Source organism: Coturnix japonica, chromosome 18 (assembly GCF_054131305.1).
Source record: "Coturnix japonica strain WE chromosome 18, WE-NBRP24, whole genome shotgun sequence".
Lineage (NCBI taxonomy): Eukaryota > Metazoa > Chordata > Aves > Galliformes > Phasianidae > Coturnix > Coturnix japonica.
This window is the reverse complement of record NC_140680.1, coordinates 4,098,313-4,120,608: the sequence shown is the minus strand read 5'-3', so window position 1 is coordinate 4,120,608 and position 22,296 is coordinate 4,098,313. Positions and strand designations below refer to the sequence as shown.

The 22,296-nt window shown below is 52.2% G+C and overlaps 1 protein-coding gene and 1 long non-coding RNA gene across 2 annotated transcripts; one reads left to right on the top strand and one right to left on the bottom strand.

Annotated features, from left to right (window-relative positions):
• Positions 1 to 5,206: 5,206 nt before the first annotated feature.
• Positions 5,207 to 8,148, bottom strand: LOC107320176 (uncharacterized). Its single transcript, XR_001558152.3, has 2 exons — positions 7,635 to 8,148; positions 5,207 to 6,825 (listed from the first exon to the last, which is right to left on the bottom strand). It is a non-coding gene; the product is annotated as an uncharacterized LOC107320176 (long non-coding RNA).
• Positions 7,206 to 14,603, top strand: SPARC (secreted protein acidic and cysteine rich). The gene is made up of 10 exons (XM_015875800.3): positions 7,206 to 7,264; positions 11,273 to 11,342; positions 11,555 to 11,605; positions 11,878 to 11,962; positions 12,144 to 12,265; positions 12,387 to 12,507; positions 12,648 to 12,781; positions 13,045 to 13,193; positions 13,564 to 13,712; positions 13,856 to 14,603. Exons 2-10 carry the CDS (start codon positions 11,286 to 11,288, stop codon positions 13,882 to 13,884), a joined length of 897 nt encoding a protein of 298 aa, XP_015731286.1. The 5' UTR covers positions 7,206 to 7,264; positions 11,273 to 11,285; the 3' UTR covers positions 13,885 to 14,603.
• Positions 14,604 to 22,296: the final 7,693 nt, after the last annotated feature.

Sequence of the window (22,296 nt, the reverse complement as noted above, 5' to 3'; positions counted from 1 at the left end):
GAACACTCTCTGCCTTCCTTTGTCTCATTGGGATAAGATAAAGTGTCTGCAGAAAGATTACCTGCTGGTGTTCTGCCTCCAGGGAGTGCAGTGTGCATCTCCGAGGCCACGAGCATGCAGCCAGAGATGGGTGACAACACTCTGTGTTACCTTGCTTACGTATGCAGGGGCCATCTTTAACTGTGGAACCACTAAGAGGTGGGTGAGCCGAGATAGATGGGCTGCAGCAGTGCTGTAGTGCTGCTATGCACTTGGGAGGTATTTTTCACCCCACGTTACCTTCCTGCCCCTTTTTAAACCAAAATCTGATTTCAGTGCAAATGTCTACAGCTTCCAAACTAAGTCCCTTATCCACAGCTGTAGAAACTGCCTTGGTTACCCCAGCTCTGCCTTAAGCACCATTGGCTTTTTGGTGCTTTCTAATTACCAGCTGACTGACAGGATATGATTTTAGCCCAAGGAGAGGTTGGACTCAGCTGAACCACCCAGTAAATGAGAGAATCTCCAAAATAACCTCACAGGCTGCACAGAGCAGGGAAGGGATGGGAGATCCCCCTTGGTTCCTGCACACGGTGATCCCTGATGGCTTAGGGAAAAAAAAAAACACAAACATCCCTGTCCCAAAAGAGAGGGATTTTCTAAACAAAAACACCAACCAACCAAATAAATAAATAAATAACAAGCTTAATTAGGGATTTCAAGAGCAGGAAGCGTGCACATGTGCTAGCCAGAGCACAAATATTTTCTTTCAGTGCTGCTGTCTCAAAGGGTTCAGCAAGGCGATGGAGGCTGGGTTACAGAGCAAGGGTGGCAAACAGTGCCCACCCCTCCGGAAGGCAGCGGGCACAGGGCACTGCTGTTCTGCATCCTTCCCACTGCTCCAGCCTTGGCTTTATCCTCCCGCAGTATATACTGAAGCTATTCACCCATTTGGCTGAAAGGAGATGAGGAGGGAGAGAAAACAAAGTCAAATGAGAGGGAGAAAGGCAGCTTTTGTGCTGCATGTGTTTGTGAAAAAAGAACAGCCCGAACCCCTTTAGGACGAAGGTATAATTTATCAGGCTCTGGGCAAGTGGAGTTTCCCAGCCCCACAGCTGTTGCAGGTGGTGGCACTGGGGGCAATGGCAGGGATCAGGTAGGGAGGCAGCACATGGGACACAACAAAGATCCCCAGTTTGCTGTCCTGTCCTGTTGTTGTTCCCTTTCAACTCCTCCTGAAGGGCTGCTGGCTGCTGCCCAGTTTTGTCCTCGCTGGTCCAGACCAATAGTGCTGTGTTGAGATGCTGTCCGAGTTTCCCACGGAACACAGCTGTTATGGAATTCCCAGGACAGGGCCATCTCTCAGCCCATCGGGGACCAGCTCACCCATTTCCAACAGATGGATGAGAAAATGTTGAAACAACAAATGCGGCCCATTCCCTGGTGAGTAAAAGGAGACGCTTGAATGCAGCAGGAATCCACTGTGTCCGAATGCACTCAGCTGAGCTAAATCCCCTCTCTGAAGCTGCTGCTCGGACACAGATGGAGCTTGGCCCACAGAAGCCAATGTCAGCATAGAGCATAATGCCCAGCAATCATAACAGGGACTGCTGGCTTAATCTCTTGTGCATACCTTTAAGTAATAATAATAGTGCAGTGCTGGCATCAGAGGGCTGCGTGGGACAGGGTGCTGCAGGGGGCACTCACAGCAGCGCCCATGGAGATGGGGCTGGGCACTGATTGCAGGGAGTCTTTTCTTGCCTGCTTGTGCTAAAGCACTGGTCCATTGCTTCTTCCAAGGGATGCTGTGGCCCTGGGGCTGGCGTTTCTGTGCTGAGCACCACACTGGCTCCTGGGTCCTGTGGATGAGCCCCACTGGAGGCTGCAGACCCAGAGCCATCCCCCAAGGTCCTTGGATTTTGCCTCACTTTGTGTGTTAGCTGAGCTGGTGGGTTTTACTTCTTTAGACTGTCTCCAAATAGGCATAGGGAAAAGAGCTTGGTGTCTCCCTTAATGGAGAAAACCCCAATACCATTACTTGAATCCATATTCCCCTTTGTTTTTTCCTCCCTGGTGGTGTTGGACACTGCTCCCCTCCCAACAGCAGCCAGCAAAGTGGGCAGCTCAGTGGGAAGCATCCAATTTCCAGGGCAACCAGTACAGGACCGAGTCCAGAGCTGTGCTCGGCACACAGTGCTGCCGTTATTCCTCTCCGGTTTCCTCTCCGTTTGCTTTCTTAATTCAGCTTTTCCTCTGCCAGGGGAGAAGCCAAGAAAGCAGAGATGTGGCACATCCAGAGCCCTCCCTGTGGCCTTCCAAGCACTGGGGGGATTTTCAGCTTTCCAGTTTTAGGAGCAAACCTCCGAGCTCTCCCTGCCCTGAGGTTGGCATATGTCAAAGTGATGATCAGAACATAAAGCTGAAGAAGCCAGGAGGCCAGCTCTGATTCCTTAAGGCTTCTCACCAAAGGCCCACGGCTGATGACAGCACCATGCACCCCATATAGGGGTCAGCCAGGGCCACCCCCTCCACAAACCTCCAGGGGACAGCAGAAGCCCTGGGACAGACACTGGAAGGGCCACGTTCAGACAAAGGGAGCTGGGCAGAAACCAGCACCACTCATCATTGTCCTGCAAAACAATGGAGAACCCAACCCAGGGAGGAGGGTTTCAAAATTCACCCCCACAGGGGAAAGAAGGCAGAAAGCCTCCAACTCTTACACCAGATTCACAGTCGTGGCAGGGGAGCTGTAGCATTCTCCATAACATTCTTTGCTTCTAAGTCTGAGGATGAAGAAGAGTGGTGAGATTAAGGGACTGGGGGTGTGGCATCATCAGTCCTCATTTCACTCCGCTGTAGTTTTCTCATTGCTCTTTGCAGGCTCTCAATTATGATTAATGTTCGATTGCAATCACAGCATCACAAAGGAAAGAGCCCTGGGACCTCCCCAGGGTTCATACTGCAAGTGAAGGCATTTTTCCATGAGTTTGCTTCTTTTCTTTCCCCCCTTAAGTGAGACATTTAAAGAGGAATTATCCATATCTAACAATTCTATTTTTTTAAGTGTGCTTTCCACCCCCCTCTCCATCCCCTCCAACAGCTGCCAATAGAGCAACGCAGGGTACAGAACAGCACTGTTAATTTTAGCAGAAGGTCCCAAGAGAGGGAGGCAGCCCCGGGCTGGGCAGGGGATGGAAAGTCACAGGGCTCGCCTACAGCCCCGCTGCTATTCTGGGGCTGACCACGTCCCACCTTGCCCGAGCCCACAGGCACAGAGCAGCCCCGGGTCCTCCCGCAGCCCCACTGCTGCTGCCAAACCCAGCTGAGCTGGGCAGTGGTTTTCAATGGGAAGTAAACAGGTTTCAGGGCTAAACTGAGCTCCCCAGAACTCATCACACTGGAGCAGTGATGAGGTATTTTCTGCATATGCCCTCATATGCTGAACACAGCATCCTGCTGTGTTTTCAGCCAGTGAAGGAGGCTGTGTCCTCTCTGGTTTCTTTCATGCTGAAAAGTAAAAATCCCATCAAATCAGCTTGGGACAGATGACAGCCCTGCAGTCAGAAAGCATCTCCTTCTGTCTCTCTTACACCATCTTTACTTGTTCCTGAGCCCACCTGTGACTGCCTTTTCCCTCTGGACAGGATCCTCCCAGATATGTCCTGCCAAAACCAATTCTGTTTTGTCTCCAGCTTTGGGAGGTTTATGGTGCTTCCTGCATCTGGCATGATCATCTGGGACACCTCAAGCCAGAGCTTGTCCTGAAGTGTGCTCAGCTCCAGCAGAAAGTGTCAGAGCAACAGATTGAAAGCTGCATCTTCCTGGAGTGTTTGTGTGCACATGGGGTATCCCAGCACCCACCACGTGCCCTGCAGAGCCCCAGCAGGGTACCAACATGGAGGCAGCTGATCCCAGAGACCTTTCTGAACCCTTCAAGGGCAGCCTTTGGGGGCTCTGTTCTGCTGTGAAGGAGCTGCCCTGCAGCCCAGCAGCTTCCTTCCCTTTGTGTCCCAGGGGCTGGATTTGGATTCCTGTGTATTTTCCCAAGTAGCTCCATTCAGAGCTTCAGGAGCTGCCAAGCCGCACCTGTCAGCCCCAGGAGGACTCAGGAGTGCACCTTAGGTAAACACTTGAAGTAAGGTGGGACTGCCTGCAGCTTCCAGCATTGGCTATGCTATTCCATCAGAAGCTTTATGGCACATTCTGCACATCGTAGGTACCAAGCCAAGAAGCTGGGCTGAGCCTTCACCCCACAACCCAGGCACATAGCACTCCCATGTTCATGAAGAGATGCAGAACAGCCCCCTGCAGCAAGGAAGTCCTTTTAGGAAAGGCAATGAGGCCCTTTAGATACTGGGCTCATTGCAAGGGACACACTGAGCAAAGGGTGGAAGGCTCCTTCCCATGGAGGAGCCCACGCACACAGCGGGAACACAGAGCTGCTGCTGGGCTGTGACTCACTGCAGAGCCATGCACAGCTGGGCTTCTCCTCCCCTCCCACAGCCCTCCGGCTGAAAACCTGCACTGACAGCCACTCCTCTATCTCCATCTGCCTCCAGCAGAGCCAGTGCCCGCTCACCTGTGTCACCCTACTGCAAAGCCCTCCAGGAACAGGCACTGGAAGAGATGCTGGGAGAAGCAGCGCTCCACACTCACTCATTCACTCATCTTCCCCTCTCACCCCATCCTTCCCTGCTGCACCCCAAGGCTGCAGCTCACAGCTCCGTGCCCTGAGCTCACTGCACAGTGATCAATGGCAGCTCAGTAAGCAACACTCTTACTTTTCTCTCCTTCCCTTAGAGTAGAATTGTTCAGCTCCTGGGGAGCCCCAGGATTCCCTGCCCAGATCTGCCCAAGGGGTTTACAGGGGAATGAAGAAATCTGGATTTGGAACTGGGGTTATCTCGAGTTCAGCCCTCAGCCCTGCAAACCTCTTGGCTTTGCTGCAAGTTGAGGTCAAGCCCTGCAGGCTCTGCTCCTGTTTGCATTTCCAGTGGAGCGAGTGTCAGGGTGCTGTGGGGTGCAGGAAGCACCAAGCAGGACCATGAGCTGGGCAAAGCACCACAAGTACTACAAAGGCGATGAGAACCACCTTCTGCCTGTCACCTCAGCTTCAGATACATCCAACGACCCTCAAGATGTGTGAGGTCCACACTTTTTCTTGGCAGTCTGACATCTCCGCCTCCTCTCCAACAGCCTTGCTAAGCCTTGTGAATGCAGAGAAGGCTACTTATTAATTTATTTTTGCAAGCTCTCTGTCATTTCTACAGCTCCATAAATCCTGAGGTCACAGAGCCAGCCAACTGCTCCAGCTCTGCCTCCCAATCCCTGCCATCCCCTCAGGCTGGGCAGTGTGCCCCACACAGGAGCTCACCCCATGCAAACAGTGGGTGGGGGTCCCGTTCCAATAGCCAGGAGAACATCAGGACCCCTCATGCCAACACGCTGTATTTCCAGAAGTGGCTGCACTGCTGCATCAGGCTTCTCATTGCTTTCTCCCAAACCCAGGGTTTAAGTCGCCACGTATGTAAAGAAATCCCTGGTCCCTGTTATAATTATCTTCCTGGCACTGCCATTTGTCTGAGCTATTAGAAGAGGGCTTAGCTTTGGGCTGCAATAAAGAGCACTGAGCAATTGCCACGTTGTCAGTTACAAATACGTGGTTTCTTTTCTCTTGCTTTTTTTTTTTTTTCCCTCCCTAAAATTCTTTCCAGATGTCTCTCTCTCTTTTTTTTTTTCTCCTTCCTCTGCAGAACTACCAACAGCTGTATGACTTCAATGCGAGCCGTGACTAATCCAGCACAGAGAGCATTCAACTCCTTGGGTGTGGGTCAGCCAAATGAAACTTGGATCCTGGGGATGCGTGACCTCTGGAGCCATGGAACCTATGAGTGGCACTGAGCTGAGGAGCAGAAGGTTCTCCAGATGTACTTGCCTCTATTAGAAGGACCCACGTGGCATTAGACACCATCACCAAGTGTCCTCCATAGGCACAGAGGTGGTCCCTTTTGATATGTCCATGTGGGTGGCAGCAGCATCCACGCAGCAGCCAGGGAAGGCTTTGGGGCTGCATGCAACCACATACAGCAGGCTCCTTGTGATCTTCCCTTTCACCTTCCTGGGATCCCAACTGCAGATATTCCCCATTTCAATGGGAAGTAGCAATGGTGACACAGTTCCCACCACTATCTCTTTTTTCCCTTCCCCTTTTCCTTTTTGTTCTGTTATTTTTTGTTTCTCTGTGGCCATATGGATGTTTGTGCTGACATCTGCTCCTTTCACACGCAGCAGAATTGCTGTGAGGGCTGTGCTGAAAACGAATTTATATCATAGAGTATCAAGTACTCTACAGAGCCAGGAGCCAGCACCGGGAGCAGAGTCACTCTTCAGGGACACTCAGACACTCCAGCATCCCAACAGCCTCCCTTCTTGGCTGCTGCTTTTGCTTTGCAGTGCAGCACTATGGCCATGCTGTCTGTTGTGGTGAAATGCAAGGAGAGGGGTGGTGCTGGGGACTTCATCCTAAGCAGGAAGAACAGAAGTGCAAAAACAGCCCCAAAAGGTTTGGCTGTCTCTGGCTGGGCAGCTGCTTAGGCTGAGTAAGGGGCTGTAAGGTTAGAATACCAAGTGATAGCAGACTGAACTGGCCTGCAGATTCCCAGGATAGGGGTTTTGCTTTTCTCCCAGCTGAGCACTTCTGTGCCCACTGGAAACACGCCTCAGACATGCCATAAATCTCTGCACTCTGGAAAATGGGGATCTTGCTTTCCTTCCCCTTCCCACAAGGCATTTCCTTAGAGCAGCAGAGAGCGGAGAAGCAGTGTCCCTTCTTTCTTCTGCATCCTCCTGAGAACAGAACGCACCAGCTCAGAGACCAAACGACTGCAAAACAGCAGCACTTCATGCTTTAATGCAAGCCACGGTGCTAAGAGCTGCACAAACCAAGAAGGGACATGGCTTTCCTCCCAGAGAACTGACAAAGTCATCTTAGAAATGTGGGGGGACGGACGGAGGGGGGTTAGGGTCCCTCCAGCCCCTCTGTCCGTTTGACTTCTCTGGCCTGCCCTGCGCTCGGGGCCGCGCCTCTGCCCGCACTTGGGGCTGGGACAGCCCACCGCAGGGAGAGGGAGAGGAAGGGACCGATTTGGAAAGATAGCGAGGAGGAGGAGGAGGAGAGGAAACCCAGCCCACACTTTGCCTTCCTGCTGCCTCCTTCTAAAACCTGCAGACTCCTCCAGTCCTTCCCAGCGCCTGGAGTTCCCTCAGCCCTGCTCGGGACTACGAGGTACGGCCAGAGCCCCACTCCTTCCCTCTCCCCCGCGACACTCAGCCCCGACCACCGCCGTGCGATGCCTTTGGAGACCCCTCCTGTCTCTTTTCTCGCTTTTCTTTGCAGCATCTCAGCTTAAACTATAGCTCATTTTTACTGCCAGACCCCCGGCTTTGGTGTCACCTGGCCGCACAGCTCAGGCCGCCCCTAATTACCGGACCCTTTCTTCCCTTTGGGCTGTGGGTTATTTCTTTACTGAGATGCGCTGGACCGACGTCCGGGCGCAGAGAATATCTGGAGATGAAAGGGGCCCGTAAGGATAACAGACCTGCAGCAAATCGGCCCCAGCGTGCGCGGTGCGGGCTGAGACAGCGATGTTACTTACCGAAATATCAGGGGGGACGAACTCTCGGCTTTATCTCAGTGCGGCCGCTCTCGTTTTCTCCTGCGAAAACAACAAAACGAGACATTCAGCTTTTGGTCCCGAGCAGACTTTGAAACCTTTTCAGCTCCTGCTGGCTGCCCTGCTTTGCTTAGCTCCAGCTGCTCAGCTGAAGGAGGGAGAGGAGGGGGAGAAGGGACAAAGCTCTTTTCTTTTTTGGCTTAGCTTTGATGGCTTGAGATCAGTCAGCCGCTACTCCCGTCCAGGCAGAAGAGCCAAGGACTCGCTTCCTTTAAAGGCAGCAGCCGACCTCTGGGTGCGGTGACGTACGGCTTTAACTCCGCTTTGTGCCCCCGACGGAGGGCACTGTGCGGGACGGGGGCTCAGCTCCCACCCCGGGGAGACGCAGCGCTTTCGAGCTGCAGTGAAATCGGGGGCTCCGGGGAGGTGAGCGGAGCACCGGGGGCTCGGAACGACCCGAAACGCTCCTCCACCACTTCCAAGGACAACAATAAACGGCGGCAGCCCGGCAGGGTGGGCCGGATGGGTTTTACGTGGAAATTAAAAGCTGTCGCGTAGTGCGCAGCTGCTGCAGCCCGGCTATTGTCTGCCACATCGGCAGGAGCGGGGATGCGGGCGGTGATGGGAGGGGGAAAAGCAGAAATAAACTTTTCAAGCTTTCTGCAAGCCCCTCCTTCCGCAGCTCTCCGCTCTTCCATGACTCAGCCCCAGAGGAATGTCGGCTCCCATGGAAACCCCTCCTGGGTCCGCTGCTCGGATGGATGTCGGGGCTGTTATCGCGGCAGCGGCAGGGCGAGCCCAGGGAATGCTTTGAAGATGGTTCGCATGTTTGCAGCGTATTTAGCGGGGGGGGGTTCTTTGCTCTCTGCTTTGTGGAGCTGCGCATCAGTGAGAGATCAGCTTTCCGTGCTCCCCGGGAGCCGGAGGGACCCGCTTGCACCTGGCACGGCACTCTCTAGCAAAAGGAGAAGGCAGGCAGGACAGCCAAAAGCTGCATTGCTGCTTCTTCCCAATTGCAGTCTGCAAGGGGCTCATCTATGCTCTTCTCTTGGTGCTGCTTTAACTGTTTCCCACTCTGGATGCAATTTGCAACCAAAGCAGGCTGTGACAGCTTCAGGTCAGCACGCAGCTGCATTGGCATGAGGGCTCTCACACTGTTAGCAGTGAGCTAACTGTAAAGATCTGCTGTGTTTATAAGCATAGTCACAGCACCTCGATAACTCTTTGCAAGGTTTATGGGTTAATAGTGCAGCAGCGGGTGGCTGTGCCTTTAGTAATTGCATGGGGAGATGTGGTGGGCAGGGTGTGTGCAAGCATGTGCAGGGGCTGAAGGGAATTTCTCTTGGCCCTGTGAGCCCACGGTGTGTGAGGGTTCCCTCTGCAGCGGCCTCACTTTGTCACCAAGTGAGATGTGGGAGGGTTCTTACCCTGCCATCACCCACCCCTGCTCATGGTGCTGGGAGGTGGCATTGGGCCTGGGGTCCTTGCCTGTCCTGTGCCTCAGGGAGGAGCTGTCAAAATGGCCAGGCAGAGGCTCCTCCTCACGCTAACGTGGCATCCCATGGGGCTTATGCAACCCTGGCCACATGGACCACGTGCCTCCATCCCCTGTCCTCCTCCACCCACAGAAGCGTTCTGGTGGGATGGGAGGAGACAAACAGAACTGATCAGACCCATCAAGAGGCATTAATGGGAGCCACAAGACCATGTTTACACAGTAACAGGGCCCCACTTATACAGATGAAGGCCCCACTTAGGATGGAAGTGGGGTCAAGTGTTGTCTAGCCCATAGGGACAATGAGCTGTGACCTCCCCCTTGATCCCCACAAACAGCCCCATCAGAGCAGAGGGAATATTGCCCCATAGCCCCGACACACAGCTCTGAGCTCATCATGGCTCCAGCTACCAGAGAGCAGCCTCACTACTGTGCCAACCCCAAACCTGTGCCAGCCCTCGTGTGCCATCACTGGCACAGAACACTTTCTGCCTGGCATATTCCCTATGCCCAGGATGTTCTGGCTTCTTAGAAAGCACTGCCTCCTGTTGGTACCTGTTGGCTGGCAGCATCCTCTTGGATAGCAGGACCATGGCAGACCCACTGGGAGGGACTCATTGATTTGCATTGAGCCGTGCTCTTCTGCCAGAGCAACGTCAGCAGCTCCTGAGCTGTTATTTCAGGAGTTCTGGCCATCAGGCATTCAGGAAAGGCTGTGCCCTTGCAAAACAGTCAGGGTCTCACAAATACTGCAGTGCCCTCTGTGTGCAGCCTCTGACTCCAGGAAGATGTTGTTTTTCAAACAAACTTGTTTTCCTATCTCTGGCATGGGACGGCTCAGCAAGTTGTTTGCTCAGACTCCTTCATGCTCCTTCTTCCTCCAAACACAACACCAGCAGCTCCAACTGTCTGCTGGCTCCTAGCAAGCATGTAATCCCCTGACCCCAGCTCACTGCATGCCCAAACTTTGAAACTCAGTGCTTTAGGAGCTTGGGGAAATGATCTGAGAGGGCCTTGGTCTGGGGTTAGGTTCTTCTTCCCCATGCACACGCCATGGCCTGTCCTCGAGGCTGGGTTCTGCCCACAGAGCATCACTGAACCTCAGAGCACCTTCCAAGGCAAACAAGCCCCTTGGGAGAAGCCCAGGAGCAGCCTTTACAAGCCAGGGGACGGCAGCAAGGGAGGAAATGGCCACATTCAGTACTTTTCCACCTTCCCTCCCAAAAACCACCTCACGAGGAAGGCAGAGCCAGCCACCTCAGTCAGGTCCTGGCAGAGCTCTCAGCAGTCTCCCCAGCAAATAAAGGCAGGGGGCTACCCCAGCCATATCCATGCAGGTGGAGTAGAGGGAGCCATAGCACAAGGACTGACCTCAGTGGTGGTGGGAGCATCACCCCTGTGGGTAGAAGGGAGCAGGTATGCCACTGGGGGGGACATGGGATGCTGCTGGCATATCCAGCACCCAGCTGAGGGGCTCCATCCTGCCAAGCAGGAACCAGAGGGCACACAGGGTGAGCTCACTTCTGCAGCTCTCTCCTGGATCGCATCACAGCCCTCCAAGCCAGTCTGGACCTTCATGTCTGAACAGGAAGGAGAAAAAGCATAGCAGAAACCACAACATTTGGGATGCCAGAGATGGATGTCTGAGTCCAAGTGGGAAGCACTTTTCTTAGAGATTTAATCCTCAGACAACCTTCCTTCTTTCCTGTCTCCACTTTCTCTGAATGACAAAATCATGGAGACTTTCACTGCCTGTTCTTGGGGCTCTCAGCAGAGAGAGGCTTTTAGCACTTCTTTTGGTCTGAAATAATTCCTGCGGTGGAAAGGGGAACAGCCATCTTAGCACAATTCTTCTAAAGCATCCTGGAAAGTGATGGAAATCTAAACCCTCACCTCCTCACTCTGCAAAATAAAAGGAATTTGTCTTGGAAACAGTATTTGGCTTCAGGTTTCAGCCAGAAAAGCCAGCATGTGGGGCTGCAGCATTGACCAGACAAGGCAGGAAATGGAGCAAGCACCCTTCTCTGTGTCTGACTGCCAGCTGCAAGCTCAGCTCAGAGCTGAAAGGCACAGGGAGCTGTGCTGCTCTCCTTGCTCATCCTTCCTCTTCCTCTCCTTTATCCAGGGTTTGCTGAAAGATGAGAGCCTGGATTTTCTTCCTCCTCTGCCTGGCAGGCAAAGCCCTGGCAGCTCCAGTGAGTAATGGACCTCCCTCTCTGCTGCACCTAACAGGGACATCCCCCGGCCCCCTTCAAAGGGCAGGCAGAGCAGCTTCATGCTCTCCTATAGTCCCCAAAGGATGGGGGAGGTGGAAATCCAAGGGTGACCCTGCCACCTGCCCCAGGGTGTCACTGCCTTGGGATCACTGTCCCCACAGCCCCCAGCTCATGGTCCTTTTTCCCTGCAGCAAGAGGCTCTGCCTGATGAGACGGAGGTGATTGAAGATGTCACCACAGAGGTAGGTAACCACACTGCCCCCAGTCACCCATCCCTCATGGCACACACTGCCCTGGAAAGAGCAAAGGGCTTGGAAACCTTTCCTTGGGCTGCTCTCCCTTGTGCTCTGGAAATTCCCCATGGTGGAAATAAGTGACGTTTCTTAGATCTCTTCCTCCAGGCATCAATGTTTGCCTGGAAGAAGTTCTTGCATCAGCTCTTCCAAAGCATCTCCAGAGCACAGGGCAGTGGGGGCTGTGCATACCCTTATGGACACATTGCCCTCTTTTGCAGGAGCCTGTGGGGGCCAACCCTGTCCAGGTGGAGGTGGGAGAGTTTGAGGAACCCACAGAAGACGTAGAGGAGATCGTTGCAGAAAGTGAGTCACTCTTCCCATGCCCCACAGCTTTTGCCCTATAGGAGGTGGAGGTGCCATCCCTTCCTTGGTAGCAGACACACAGTCACTCCAAAGCAACCCAGGAAAAGCCTGAAGGACAGGCTCTGCTTCCCTGGTGCGGAGCACAGGGCAGGTTCTAACATCATTCCCTGGCTTGTTCCAGATCCCTGCCAGAACCATCACTGCAAGCACGGCAAGGTGTGTGAGGTGGATGACAACAACTCACCCATGTGTGTGTGCCAGGACCCCTCCAGCTGCCCAGCCACCTCTGGTGTCTTTGAGAAGGTGAGGGATGAAGCAAGGTAATGGATGGGAGCAGGGATTGCAGGTCCCATTGTCAGCCTCAGGGAAGAAGTCATGGCCCTCTTCTGGAGGTTCTTATGCAGCATCTCCCCATCCTGTGCAGGTCTGTGGCACTGACAACAAGACCTACGACTCCTCCTGCCACTTCTTTGCCACCAAGTGCACCTTGGAGGGAACCAAGAAGGGACACAAACTGCACCTGGACTACATCGGGCCTTGCAAATGTAAGTGGGATCCTTGCCTTAGACAAGGGATAGCTAACCCGAGCACACTCCCTTAGCCCAGGGATTAAGGGAGAGCAGAGGTCTGGATGAGCTCAGGGACAGGGAGGGAGGATGCTGACCACTGTGTGTATGGCCTCCAGTCATCCCTCCCTGCCTGGACACTGAGCTGACAGAGTTCCCCCTGCGCATGAGGGACTGGCTGAAGAATGTGCTGATCACCCTGTATGAGCGCGACGAAGACAACAACCTGCTGACCGAGAAGCAGAAGCTCAAGGTAAGGACTTGGGGAGGGAACCCAGGAGCTCACCCCACCAACAGGGCCCAGCACAGGAGGGGACCCTACATCCATATGGCACCTGTGCACCAAAGCCACAGCATCACTCCCAAGCACTAAACCAAACCTTCAATCCTGCTGCTCTCTCCATGCACCCAGAGAGCTCTCCCTCAAAATGCTGGCACCCTACATGCAGCCCCACTAAAGAAGCCCCTCGTGCCTTAATCCCCACTGACAAATGCCCCCAATTTCTCCTATGACAGGTGAAGAAGATCCACGAGAATGAGAAGCGCCTGGAGGCTGGTGACCACACTGTGGAGCTGCTGGCCCGTGACTTTGAGAAGAACTACAACATGTACATCTTCCCCGTGCACTGGCAGTTTGGACAGCTGGACCAGCACCCCATTGATGGGTGAGTGTTGGCAGAGTGAGATGGGCACCCAGCACCTCTCCCTGCCCAAAGTGGCTAAAACACCTTCGTCCAAAGGCCCTGGGAATACCTTCAATAGCTGAAAGAGCTGCTACTAGCTTTGCTGTGAATTGGACATGTGTCTGAGAGCAATTGCACACACAGCCCCATGGAGGGGGCAGCCTGTGAGCACCTCTATCACAGGCTCTTTAATGACTAGCACAGCCAGCTGCATAAGCAGACACATCAGTGACATCCACAGTGCTCAGTGGGAGGGCACTGGGAAAGCAGCTTGAAACACTGTGAGGGCTGGGGTTCCACTCTGGCTCCCATGGCTGGCAATGGGATACTGACTGCATGGAAACCTTGACAGGTACCTGTCTCACACTGAGCTGGCCCCGCTCCGTGCCCCACTCATCCCCATGGAGCACTGCACCACCCGCTTCTTTGAGGCCTGTGACTTAGACAACGACAAGTACATCGCCCTGGAGGAATGGGCCAGCTGCTTTGGCATTAAGGAGAGTAAGTATACGCCTGGAGACCCCATCAAAATCCTCCATTGCAATGAAGCAGTGGTCCCTGGGAGTGGAACACAGAGGAGAAGTGGGGAGGGGGTGCAAGACAGCATTGTTCTCTAACTTCAACTTTCTTTTTTCCTTCCACAGAGGACATAGACAAGGATCTGGTGATCTAAAGCCCCAGCTTCCTCCTCCGCTGCCAACTTTGTCTTGTTTTAACCTTCCCACTTCCTTCAGTTTTTGAACTGCTTTTGTTTTGTTTTCCCTGGGAACAAGGTGCTAATATAGGTCTAAACGTATGTAGTATCGGTGCTAAGAGAAATAACAGTCCTTCATAGCCTAACCTGTTACCACTAGATTACCCACCCGCTGTCTCCACCTGCTCTCACCAACCTTCTCTCTCTCCAATGTGTCTTCACAATTGACCAACCCTGTTCCCGTCCTAAACATCCGCTCCATCTCCGTATCCGCCCTCAGACCGACTCCTGTTAACTCCTGACTACCAGCACAGATTGCCCTCATGCAGGGAAGGCAGAGCCAGAGGATGTGGGAAATGGGGCTTTCTGAGCAGAGCAGCTGCAGGTGACATTGTGGCCAGCCAGCTCATGATATGGGGGATGGGGGGGAGCTGAGGAAGGCACAGAAAGGCAGGATATCATTTTGCTTTTTGGTCCCATTTTTTCCCCCTCCGCTCTAATAAGTTTCATTCCCAGGGCTCAAATTTAACAATCACTGGGCACCAAAACAAAGGGCTAATCTAAGAAACAAGCGGGGAAGCACCCCCACATAAAATGAAAGAAAAACAAACCCCAAATGAAACAAATACATCCCACCCTGTAAAACCCCTTTGAAAAAAATAAAGGTTTGAAAGTGCTTCGTGCTTTACCATCACTCACCAGTTGTACTGCAGTTGTGTCCTCTGTGCTGTAAGGTGCGATGCGGTGCTGGTGGCTGGCCTGGCTCTTGTGGTTCTGCTGCAGCTGAGATAAAGCACTCGGCTGTCCCACATCACAGCGTCCTTTTGCACTTCCCACCTCTGCTTTGGTCATCCTTGAATTCCAGCCCTGTTCTCCCAGGGGAGCTGCATGTGCCACACACACCCCGTACACTATTTCCTCCCGGTGTGGATTCCTGGGTTGAGGGATTGGTGGGAAGGAAGGGAGAATGTATTTGGATTTTGCCTTATAGAAAGAGTTCTGATGGGAGCAAAGGGGGTGGTTAAGTCTCACAGGCTGAGAACTCTTTTTCTTACCTCTGAGTGTTCCCTGTGCCTTCTATTATTACATTTCTGCCACAGTGTGAGCAACCCAATGAGTCTCTGTAATAAAGAAATACTGATTTGAAACACTGACACAGAATGAGCTTGCGGTGTTCCCGTTTCTTCCCACCTTGAACTGGGAGGGGGGCTGCACATGGATCCCACAGAGAAAACACTTCTGCACATCTCAGGTTTGATCTCCAAGACCCCAGACGTACTGAATATTCAGGGTCTTCATCAAGACAGCAATGGGATGAAAGAGAATGGCCTTAAGCTGTGCTAGGAGAGATTCAGGTTGGATGTTAAGAGCAATGCTTTCTCATAAAGGGTGGCGACGCAGCAGCACTGCTGCCCAGGAAGTGATTGAGAGCTGTGGAGATGTGGTCAGTGGGCAAAGAGGGATGGGCTGGGGTTGGACTTGGGGATCTCAGGGATCTTTTCCATCCTTAGTGACTTGGAATGCCTATGGAGAACGCTCAGTTCCCTCAACCCAACGATCTCTGAAGGCACCAATGTGAACATTACATTGTGGGAAAGATGGGCTCAGTGCACTTCATGCCAAAGCTGAGAAGAACTGCACGGACTGTGGCATGCAGCTGCACTCGGCTGAAAGGCTGCACAACCAGGGAGCTTTGCAGAGTGCAACGTTAACAGAAGACTTTGGGAGGCGCTAAGTAATTGCCAGATAGCCGTGCCTGGGATAAGCTACATGTCCTGCTGGCATGTAATGATGGGAAAGCGAAACAGATTCTCCTGGAAACTGAAGTGCCAGCTGCTGGGGAAAGTGAAAAGGCACAATGGTAGAAAATAACATCCATGACACCCCTGTGCATCTCACCCCTTAGCACAGTGCACTCAGCTGCACTCCTTCCAGCCATGGCTCCCATGCAACAGAAAACATCCCCAGCCCTCCTCTCCAAAAAATCACACAGCAAGCTGGGCAAGTCAGCAGCTCCACCAGCAGAACCAGTTATCACAGCTCAAAGAGGAGCAAAGATCCATCTCCAGAGCCGTGTTCCATCTGAGGAGATGATGCTCATATCCCAGCAGTTTGACAGAGCCCAAAGGAGCCAATTCAGCACAGCCGTCCTGGCTGCAGGGCAGCATCAAAGCCACCGCAGGAGGTTGCAGCTGGGCTGCCCTTAACCCTTAGAAGCTCACAGCCTGAAGTATCAGATTGCTGGAATTTCACTGCCTTGGGGTAAACACCGTACCTGGGGTTACATCAGGACTTGAGGAATAAATTGGCCTTTTGAAACTTTCAGACCCAGGTGGTGGATGAGAACAGCCATCTCCCTGTTACAGCTGAAATTGAGCCTTTCAGAGCCTGCTCAGCAGTAAAGGAACACAGCTGTACTTTCCACATGGAAACCCTCCCTGTGGTTAGTGCTGACTGAGGGCATGGTTTGCAAACACAGGAAAAAAAAAGAAAACAGAAAAATAACGTCAAGCTCTGGATCCAAAGGCAGCATCTGACCCAAGTGCTGCAGAGCACTCACAGGCAGAGCTCCTTCACTTCGTGGGTTGGTTACAGTCCTCAAGGCAATGCCACAAAGCAGTTCACTGAGCATCCTCCTGCCTGCGTTCATGGGAGAAGATGGGAGGGGAGTGACAGCTGTGCCTCCAGCAGAGAGAATGCGTGAGGAAAACCTTTCAGGCCTGGAGGGGGAGCACCTGAACTGTCTCTCTCTAATTTCTGGACCTACTGTTTAGTTACTGCTCGATTCACTGGGGCACTGAAGTTCAAAGAGGTTTTGTTCCTCCAAGTTCACTGCAGACAGAGGGAAGACAAGTGTATAGCTGGGCTAATGCTGCCTCCCAGCTGCTCAGGTGCAAGGCAATGGCACAGCAAGTAATTATTTGTGTAGGGGACTATGGTGTCTGAACTGACCACAGAGATTTATAGAACATTTAAGGCTGGAAAGACCAAGTCCAACCATCCACTGCCACCAGCACTACCCACTGAGTGCATCCCTCACTGCCACATCTCCACACTCCTTGAACACCTCCAAGCACGGTGACCCATCACCTCCCTGGGCAGCTGTGCCACTGCCCAACCACTCTCCCAGAGTTATTACACTACTTTATTTCACAGCTTACCACGTATCTCATGGCTGTTCTCCAATTAAGCCCACTTCCCTTCAGCCTTGGTGTTACACATCCAACAACCACAGGAATTCTGATTCAGTGTTTCTTCAGAAATGAGTCGTCCTGGGTCACAACTATAAGAAAAATGTGAGGAATGCACATAATTTCATATTCCTTTTGATCACTGCTTCAACTGGACCAGAGCGATGATGCAGATCTCATTATTTCTTGCCTGAACACCTCACCGATCACCTTTGCTGCCTGAGTTCATGAGCTTTGCTGCTATTGGGTTTGGGGTCAAAATCCCCCACACACTATGCCAAGCCTTCCTCCGTGCTCGTGTCCCACATGAGTAACACCAACCTGCAAACACCTGAGCTGGATGAGGCTGTGGTAACCTCACTACATTTGCCACAGCCTCTCTTATTGAAGCATCTGCTGCTGGGTGCAGAGATGGGTCAAGACAGGCCTCGGTCCTGCCATCATCCCAGATGAATTACACCACAATCATGGATTGGCTGCCTGGGCTTGAACAGAGTGTATCCTGTGGGATTCCTTATTTCCTCTTAGTTATGTACCCAAAATGAAATCCTCACTGTATCACATCAGGTGGGCCCTCATCACTTGGGATCCAGCTGCCAGGTAAAGCCACAGTGAAGATTTTTCATGCCCTTCAAAGTGCTGCTCCCTATCCTGAGCACTACCCACATACAGGTGAGCCTCTACCCTGTTCCACAGGAACACTTCCTGTAAGCTATTCAGAGCACACACTGGATGCTGGAGCATGTTACTTGCATGCCTTGTTTGCATCCCGCTCCTCAAGCCAGCGGCTGGCATCTGATGAGCTACCTGTAGCAGGAAGAAACATGCTGCAATAATCAGAGGGCAAATCTGGAGGGCTCTGGTTCACCCATTGGGGGCAGATGCCCACATCCCTCACACGTTAACCATAATACAGGGCCTGTGCATACAAATGCTCTCAAACCAGTGCTGGCAAACTTCTTCCCTGGCTATGGAAGTTCACTTCCTTGGATATCCTGGCACACTGAGGGCAAGCTGGAAGGAGCACCAAGATAATATCCCCCATCAGCAGCGCAAAGAATGAATGAGATTTGGAGGAGAAGCCCAAAGCTCCTCTCCCCAGCTGCCTCTCTGCCTACAAGCTGGCAGGGTGTAAGAGCCCTGTGCACATTTCACACCTTGAAAACCAGGGTACCAAGCAGCTCTGCTGCTTCAGTGCAACTATGGTCAGCTCACAGCACAGTGCCTTGCCCTTCTCCTTCTCCTCCCACCCCAGACCCCATCACCATCAGCCCAAGCAGCTGCAGTGCCACAGCAAGGAGTACCTGGCTGATGAAGTCAGCACCTTTGGGATGGGTCATCCACCCAAGAATGAGGAGTACTGGCTTGAATAGACAGATTTTAGATGGGAAGGAACTCTTCTGGGGTTCCCACTGCTGGGATAGCCAGGTTCCCTTCCTCATCATTGCTGGGTCAATGCACTCAGCTCCAGGCTCTGCTAATGGCTCCTTTTTTCCTCTGTGCTGGAGCCTTCCTTTCTTTTTGCCTCCAGCTGTATCTTTAACATGTGTGGGCAAACCCAGACTCCCGAATGCAATTCAGTTCAAGGCAAAGGTGTCAGGGCATGTTCTGCTCTGACAGTAGGAATGGTTGAATTGCTGGGGAATGGCCAGCCTTGGGCTGCCAGGGCTGAGAGAAGCCTGGTTTCCCAGTTGGTCCATCTTGGAGGCACCAGAGCTAACCCAGGGAGGAGTGGGTTGGCAGATAGAAAGATGGAAAGGGATAAGATCCATTCTGCAAAGGGTTCCTTCCACAAGAGTGCCAAAGGATCTGAGGGGAGAAAAAATGAACTCTGCCCAACTTGGCTTCTCTTCTGCTGCTGCTTTTCAAACAGTCTTTTCTTTCCTTCTATGAGGAAGATCAAAAAAAATCTTTCCCTTTTTTTGCAGACAACAGAAACCACACAGCAGAGCCGTACTTAGCACACTTGTGCACACACACACACACATGTGCGTTCCTGGTTTACCTGCCAAGTTTCCTCTCCTTCTAAGCTGTCCCACACCCTCCCTGGGCTCAGCCCATCCTTGCACAGCCCCTTTGGTCCCAGCCTCTGTTACACCATACTAAAGCTGGGCCCAGACAGCTGTGAATCCTCCCACCAGTTTGATGGAAGGCAGCAGCCAGGCTCCTTAACCCAAGACACAAGCCTGCAGGTTGGCCCTGCAGCCAGTCACAGTCAGTACCCAGGTCTGTGCATCCCTGCCTTGCTTGTTCTGCTCCCTTCCAACCTGATATAAGTTGATTGCCCAGGACTGGTGAAGGCAGCTGTCCCTGGACCACATAGGGCAGCAGCCTCAAACTCTGCAGGGTTGGACACCCAACTCCCATGCCCATTTCTCTGCATGTCTACTCTGAGCCCACACATCTTCCCAGGAAGTGCTACAGGGCATTTGTCTGCTTCTTTCTGCTGGAGTTTCCGGGAGCTAAACAGCCTCCCCCATATCTCCAGGTCTGAATCACCAGGGATGGGCCACAGCCAGAGGCCATCCAGCACAGGTACCCCATCTTAGGAGTGACACCGGTCCTAACCCAGAGCTAAAACAGAGCCTCCACTTCCCACCTTTAATCCACCTCCTCCCACTGGCTTCTACACTCTTCCAGTTTTGCTAATTTCCAGTGCCTCCCTTTGCTCCTGACCCTGCTGAAAAGCCCTTCCAGCACAGACAGGTATTCACTGACCAAGATCTACATCCTTTCTTTTATTTACTTCCCTATCCGCCCACAAGTAGCCAGACTTCAGCCCTCTGAACAATCAACCCCTTGGCATTTTTGGAGACTTGTCCACAGCGATAATCAGCACAGATGCCCTCAGCAGGGTTGAGCCGTTTGTGGAAGGGAGTGCTGATTCCTTGGTGGGAATCCAGTGAATGATCTCATCCCAGAAAAGAAGCTAGAAGTCACCCTCTCCACTGGCAAAGCATCGTGTTCACTGTTGATGACAATTTCTTAGTCATGTATTGTCTACAGATGGTCTGTGGTCTCTTTCTACTTCTCACACATGTTCAGCCTCTCAGAGACACATATTCCTCATTCTCCTACATGCTTCAGACCTTCTTTTTCCCCTCTAACCTCTCTGTATTCATCCAGTCCTTCAGACTTCCAGCCCTTCCTGTCAGACCGGGTCTCATGTTCTGTTATTTTTCCTCCATTCACCACCTCTTGCCACAACCACTCGTTACACACATCTCACCTAGTTCCTTTTGCTCCACTTCTCTATTGCTCAGTCACATTCCTCATCAGGATACACTTCCCCTTCCAGTTCCACCTCCAACACCTTTCTGTCTGCTCCCAGCCACATCCCTGCCCACCTCCACCCCAGCTTTAACAACACTGACTGCCTCAGGTGGCTTTTGAGGCTCCCTTCCATCCTTCTCACATCCAGGCAGGCATAGAGCCACCCCCCCCAAAAAGTTTCTCCTTTCAAAAGAGCTCAGCCTGCCCAAGATCCCAAGATTCCATGGCTGCAAGAGGGGCGAGGTACTGGAGATGGGTGCCTCTCTTGGGTGGGAGGAACTGGGGTCCCTAACAACGGGGATGGAGAGCCCTGGGCACCTCCCACTCTCTCTGGATACTCCAGTGCATTCTCTGACTGCAACGTAGCACCCACTTTGTTTCTCTCCCAATCCTTCACAACACCTTTGTCCACTGCAGATTTCAAATTGCTGAAGGATTTATAAAACCACAGCAAATCACAAGACGTAACACCCAAACAGGGTGTTAATTACCACTGCAAAAGCATTAAACAGCCATCCAAAAAGATGGGGGCGACTGCAGGGCTCTCTGTGGGTATAACTCCCCATTGATGTGTCTGGGTACATATCTCCCTTCCCCCCATGTATTTGTATGCCAGTGCATGAATTCATCTTTGAAGGCTTTACAAGAATGTGTAATCTCCCTCTTTTATGTGTTTCCATATCTTTTCTCATCTTGATTAGCAGGAATATTCACCTTTAGCCATACTGATGCTATGCCATGAAAGGTATTTGTGCACGTCCATGGAGAAGAACACAAACTGGTGTTTACTAACACAAGATACACTTCCACATAGATACACCCTGCATAATGTTCTACTTTAGCACCTTCCACGGACATTTCAATGCATGTAGGTGCTCACACATAAGCACGAGCAAGCTGTGTCTGTGCTGTTACTGTTTCCATGCACCCTACAGCTGGTAAATTTGGACAGAAAGACTTGTGAAATTATAAACTACAAGGTAATATAGAGAGCCCTTTCAGTGCTGCTGGCGGTCAGACAACAGGCTTTCTTTCCCCAGTCCTTAATGATCTCAAGCATTTAGAAGACACAGATAAGTCAGGGATATCAGTGCTCATGAGGATCTGCATACTGCCCTGTTCTTCCAGCATACAAAGAGCAGAAGAATTGCAGACACTGTAGCTTAGAAGCAAACCTCCCAGCTTTGATGCATGTCCTCCTTCTCGGGACAACAGGAGCCCAGCACAGACACCAGGCACTGGCTTCACTCCATGCCCAGCAGGTGACACACTCAGCAGGCAGCTTCTGCACACCTTAAACCCCTTGGGTTGTCTGCATCCACTCCTACTCCCTTTATTTTCTTCCCCCCATTAACACAGCATTCTGCTTTTACAGAGAAGAATTCTGAGTGTCTAACAAGGCTACAAACCATGATTTTCTATTAATTTGGGAAGCCTGCATGTTGCTAAAGCCAGTACTACAGCAAGTTGTGCTGGGGACCGGCTGCTTTAGGCACTGCCATGAGCTCTCTGCATTTCCTCTGCTACCAGACCAGGGAGTATTAAGACAACAATCATATCAATCCAGGCCTGACAGGGATCAGTCAGTGCTGAGCCACATCTGAGCACATCACAGAGCAGATTATCCGTTAGCTCCCAGCAGCAGAGCCCAAGTGCATTGAGTGCAGTTAGCTGCAGCCACTCCAGGTTCCTCATTGCCCCAGGGCTGTAAGCATGAGGTTCTTCAAGCTTAAACTGGGTCAAAGCACAGCCTCAAGCTTTAGCAACAGCAGTTCTGTGCCTGATGTCAACGTAACAGCCACATCTTCCATGCCTTTACACAGCTCCTAGGTAAAAGAACCAGACATGGCTGATGGACAGATGGACCCTCACCTCCACCAGCTGTGCCACTGTGTGGCTGCCAAATGCTCCTTTCACATCTGCCTGT